The sequence below is a fragment of the Homarus americanus genome, unplaced genomic scaffold, assembly GCF_018991925.1.
Source record: "Homarus americanus isolate GMGI-L3 unplaced genomic scaffold, GMGI_Hamer_2.0 scaffold1375, whole genome shotgun sequence".
NCBI lineage: Eukaryota > Metazoa > Arthropoda > Malacostraca > Decapoda > Nephropidae > Homarus > Homarus americanus.
The window spans coordinates 5,810-11,717 of NW_024717985.1; the positions used below are offsets into that span (position 1 = coordinate 5,810).

The following is a 5,908-nucleotide window of genomic DNA, read 5'->3' on the forward strand; positions in this document are numbered from 1 at the left end:
TATAACAGGTTCACTATAACAGGTTCAATTTAACATGTTCATTATAACAGGTTCACTATAACAGGTTCACTATAACAGGTTCACTTCAACATGTTCACTATAACAGGTTCAATTTAATATGTTCATAATAACAGGTTCGCTATAACATGTTCATAATAACATGTTCACTATAACAGGTTCACTATAACAGGTTCAATTTAACATGTTCATTATAACAGGTTCGCTATAACATGTTCACTGTAACAGGTTCACTATAACAGGTTCAATTTAACATGTTCATTATAACAGGTTCACTATAACAGGTTCATTATAACAGGTCGCTATAACATGTTCACTATAACAGGATCACTATAACAGGTTCACTATAACAGGTTCAATTTAACATGTTCATTATAACAGGTTCACTATAACAGGTTCACTATAACAGGTTCAATTTATCATGTTCATTATAACAGGTTCACTATAACAGGTTCACTATAACAGGTTCACTATAACAGGTTCGCTATAACATGTTCATTATAACAGGTTCCCTATAACAGGTTCACTATAACAGGTTCAATTTAGCATGTTCATAATAACATGTTCACTATAACAGGTTCACTATAACAGGTTCAATTTAACATGTTCATTATAACAGGTTCGCTATAACAGGTTCACTATAACAGGTTCACTACAACATGTTCACTATAACAGGTTCAATTTAATATGTTCATAATAACATGTTCACTATAACAGGTTCACTATAAAAGGTTCAATTTAACATGTTCATTATAACAGGTTCACTATAACAGGTTCACTATAACAGGTTCACTATAACAGGTTCAATTTAACATGTTCATTATAATAGGTTCACTATAACAGGTTCACTATAACAGGTTGAATTTAACATGTTCACTATAACAGGTTCACTATAACAGGTTCAATTTAACATGTTCATTATAACAGGTTCACTATAACAGGTTTACTATAACAGGTTCAATTTAACATGTTCATTATAACAGGTTCACTATAACAGGTTCATTATAACAGGTTCACTATAACAGGTTCACTATAACAGGTTCAATTTAACATGTTCATTATAACAGGTTTACTATAACAGGTTCACTATAACAGGTTCACTATAACAGGTTCAATTTAACATGTTCATTTTAACAGGTTCACTATAACAGGTTCACTATAACAGGTTCACTATAACACGTTCACTATAACAGGTTCACTATAACAGGTTCACTATAACAGGTTCACTATAACAGGTTCAATTTAACATGTTCATTATAACAGGTTCACTATAACAGGTTCACTATAACAGGTTCAATTTAACATGTTCATTATAACAGGTTCACTATAACAGGTTCACTATAACAGGTTCACTATAACATGTTCATTATAACAGGTTCAATATAACAGGTTCACTATAACAGGTTCACTATAAAAGGTTCAATTTAACATGTTCATTATAACAGGTTCACTATAACAGGTTCACTATAACAGGTTCACTATAACAGGTTCAATTTAACATGTTCATTATAATAGGTTCACTATAACAGGTTCACTATAACAGGTTCACTATAACATGTTCATTATAACAGGTTCACTATAACAGGTTCACTATAACAGGTTCACTATAAAAGGTTCAATTTAACATGTTCATTATAACAGGTTCACTATAACAGGTTCACTATAACAGGTTCACTATAACAGGTTCAATTTAACATGTTCATTATAATAGGTTCACTAAAACAGGTTCACTATAACAGGATCAATTTAACATGTTCATTATAACATGTTCACTATAACAAGTTCACTATAACAGCCTCTTACTACATTATTTCTTACACCTCAAAATCTGAGTCTTGTGGTCTGGTTCTACGCTGTTACTGGTATTATAAAATGAGTTCACGCATCAATAATAACCTTCGAGAACGGCGGCAAGTTATGAAGGTCAACCAGGAGAGAAGTCGTCCTCTGCCACCATCGATGTCCCGCATGAGGGCACAATGGGTCGAGGAGACGGTGTCAGAGACGGTGAAGGCAGATAACTGCCTCTTTGGGGTCATTATTGGCCCCGGAGGCTCCACTATAAAGGAGCTACAGGTAAAATACAACATCCGGGTGCTTGTCCCTCGCAAGGGGTCAAAGGATGAGCCCATCACAGTCCAAGGGAAAGACAAAACTCTCGTCAAGAACGCTGTCCTCCGCATAAAGGCTTTGATAGCTGAAGAGAAGGAGAGGCGTCGGGTCACCACACCAGTATCCCAAACACTCTGCATCCCCAAGGCCCTACACGGGAAGGTTATCGGTCTTCAGGGCCAAAATATCCGACCCATTACTCAAGCGCTCAAAATAAAGATACAATTTCCCAATAAAAACGACAATAGTGATGAAGTGACCCTCACAGGCCTTCCTGATCAGGTGGACCAGGGCATAAGTCGCCTCCTCAACTTGGTGACCCGCTTCCCCCCATGTCGGGCCTGAGGTCAGAAGGCCGGACCAGACTCCTCCCACCCACACCCACCACCCAGCCTTTAAAAATAATAATAAAAAAAAAAAAAAAAAAAAAAAAAAAAAAAAAAAAAAAAAAAAAAATGGACCTTCTCACCACTGGCCTCCACGCGGCAGGGTCTGGAAACTCGGGGATTTATCTCTGGGGCTAACAGTGGTTTATCATTATTATTATTATTATTATTATTATGGTTATTATTATTATTATTATTATTATTATTATTATTACTATTATTATTATTATTATTATTATTATTACTTACACACACACACACACACACACATTGAGACAAGACACTAATTACCAAGAGGGGGAGGAAAATGAGGAGGAGCAAGATGGAGTGTGGAGGGAGGGGGTGATGGAGGGAGGGAGTGATGGAGGGAGGGAGGGTGATGGAGGGGGGGTGATGGAGGGAGGGGTGTTGGAGGGAGGTAGGACGAGGAGAGGAAAAAGGTGGGTTGAAGTCGATGCCCCACCAAAAAAAAAAAAATTTGAGGACGTAATCCTTGGTGCTCTTTTTTTGTAGAGAGAGAGAGAGACAGAGAGAGAGAGAGAGAGAGAGCAAACGAGGGGTAGGATGGGCAAGGTGAAGGGGGAAAGGGAGAAAGGGGGATTTGGGTGATTTGTGAGGGTGAAGGAGAACATAAGAACATAAGAAAATAAGGAGTCTGCAATAAGCCGGTTGACCTGTGCATGGCAGCTCCTGTCGAGAGTTACTACCACTCTCTATCATCCATGAATCTATCTAGACTCCTTTTGAAACTTTCTAGCGTTCCCGCACTTACTACAAAGTTGCTAAGCTTGTTCCACTCGTCCACCACCCTATTTGTGAACCAGTTCCTTCCTATCTCCCTCCTAAACCTAAACTTATCCAACTTGAATCCGTTGCTCCGAGTCCTATCCTGCTCGGATATTATAAGAACTTTATCTATATCACCTTTATTGATTCCTTTCACCCACTTAAATACTTCTATCATATCTCCCCGCACTCTTCGTCTTTCTAGGGAATGCAAGTTAAGTTTCTTTAACCTATCCTGATATGGAAGGTTTCTAAGTCCCGGAATCATTTTTGTCATTCTTCGCTGCACCGACTCTAGTGAATTGATATCCATTCTATAATAAGGGCACCAGAACTGAACCGCATAATCGAGGTGCGGCCTGACTAGCGCAAGATATAGTTGCAATAAGACCTCTGCACTCTTGTTACTTACACTTCTAGATATAAAACCCAATACTCTGTTTGCCTTATTTCGAACATTAACGCACTGTTTTCTAGGCCGTAGGTCCGGGCTTACAAGTACCCCTAGGTCTCTTTCACAAGTCGACTTCTCTAGGTTGATGTTGTTAAGGCTGTATACATTATCAGTATTTGTTCTTCCAATATTAAGTACGCTGCACTTGCTGGTGTTGAATTTCATTTGCCATTTTTCAGACCACCCCTGCAGTTTATTTAGATCCTCCTGTAATGCATTTGCATCCTGCCCTGAATGGCTCTCGTATACTGAGCGTCATGATGAGTACAGATGTAAAACTCGGGGCAAGAAATACACTAGCGACCAAAGTAAATTTAAACTGTATTAATCAGAATTAAAGTTCATCAATTCTAAAATATGTTTATAGGTAAAATAAACACAACCTAAGCCGCTCTTTGACTTACTTAACAGAATATGTTTTGTTTTTTTATAATACAATAAGTGAGTTTTTTCTCTCAGTCTCCAACAATATCGTATTTCGTTGCCTAAATTGTTATGGCTTTATCGCTTTGATCAGGTGATGTTTACGTTCCACTTTTATTGTGTTATAGTTTTCCAATACGAGTTTCATGTCCAGTGTTTTTGTAATGTCATTTAGTTGGTTTTTGGGACAAATATTTCTTACCATAGCAACATTTTGTCCTGCGTGTACTGCTTAATGCCATTGACGTCAACTGTTCAATATAACATTTTCACTTGATATTCTCTCTCTCTCTCTCTCTCTCTCTCTCTCTCTCTCTCTCTCTCTCTCTCTCTCTCTTTTGTCTAGCCTCCAGCCTGACAGAAAGCTGTTTTGTTAGCAGTAATGACGATGTCTGAACATTTACAGTAAAGTACAACACTTGAGGTGCTGAGGACTGTATGTGACAAGACTTGTATTGTCGACAACAGATATATTATTACGTCACGTGAGAGTTGTTTCCTTTTAACATGGGGAGTAAACCTCACAAGTTGCTCCACACGAAGACTTATATTTGCCGGGGAAGAGTTTCACTGAGCCTTGTACTCAACAGTGAAAGAATTATTACTAAAATTGTCTGACCTCATAGAGCTTGAGCTTGAAGCTGCTCTCCTTCAAGCTTCACTGAACATGAATGATGTTCGAGCGGCTCCTGAGATCTTATCATTCGACTGAGAAATTCTGAAAATATCTCAGACTTTACTGAAAGTGTTGATGTAGACTACAGGGCGCTGAGACTCCTGCCCTGTAGAGTGTGGAGGACTGAGGGTGACTACAGGGTGCTGAGACTCCTGCCCTGTAGAGTGTGGAGGACTGAGGGTGACTACAGGGTGCTGAGACTCCTGGCCTGTAGAGTGTGTAGGACTGAGGGTGACTACAGGGTGCTGAGACTCCTGCCCTGTAGAGTGTGGAGGACTGAGGGTGACTACTGGGTGCTGAGACTCCTGCCCTGTAGAGTGTGTAGGACTGAGGGTGACTACAGGGTGCTGAGACTCCTGGCCTGTAGAGTGTGTAGGACTGAAGGTGACTACAGGGTGCTGAGACCCCTGCCCTGTAGAGTGTGGAGGACTGAGGGTGACTACAGGGTGCTGAGACTCCTGCCCTGTAGAGTGTGGAGGACTGAGGGTGACTACAGGGTGCTGAGACTCCTTCATTGGTGATAAAAGCTTTATTCTAACCTAACCTAAGCTAACCTAACCTAACCTCACCTCACCTCGGTTTTTCACACCACCTAATTGCACTGAGGACGTACACATGGGGAGGCAACCAAGGCTAACTCGTCCTCCCAGCACTAGCGGAAACCAATAATGCTGCAAGTAATCTTCTACAACAACGATTTATCTCAACAGTTGTGGTAAGCTGTGAGTGTTTATAGTTGAGGCGTTAAGGGTATTGTGGCGCCTCCTCACCTGTGCTAGTGGCGTTACCAAGCATGAAGGTGGCGCGCAGTTAGTGGTCACGGTGGTGCGCTTTCCATGGATGTTGTGGAAATGTGTTGTGAGAACGTCTTTAGCACGTAGTATATATGGTAATGTTTCGTGTTTAAAGTGGCGCTAATGGTGTATACTGTGTGGTAAGGCCTTTTGCTTATTGTGGCGTTTATAACCTACTCTATATGATAATACCTTGAGTTTATTGTGGTGTTGTGTCTGTTTATAGAGGAGCCTTAATCTTGTGAAAATGAACATGGGT

At 40.0% G+C, this 5,908-nt stretch overlaps 1 protein-coding gene across 1 annotated transcript; it reads right to left on the reverse strand.

Moving 5' to 3' along the window:
• Nucleotides 1-4,908: 4,908 nt before the first annotated feature.
• LOC121859078 (putative clathrin assembly protein At1g14910) lies at nt 4,909-5,370 on the reverse strand. Its single transcript, XM_042355750.1, has one exon. The coding sequence runs from the start codon at nt 5,368-5,370 to the stop codon at nt 4,909-4,911; it is 462 nt and encodes a 153-aa protein (XP_042211684.1).
• Nucleotides 5,371-5,908: the final 538 nt, after the last annotated feature.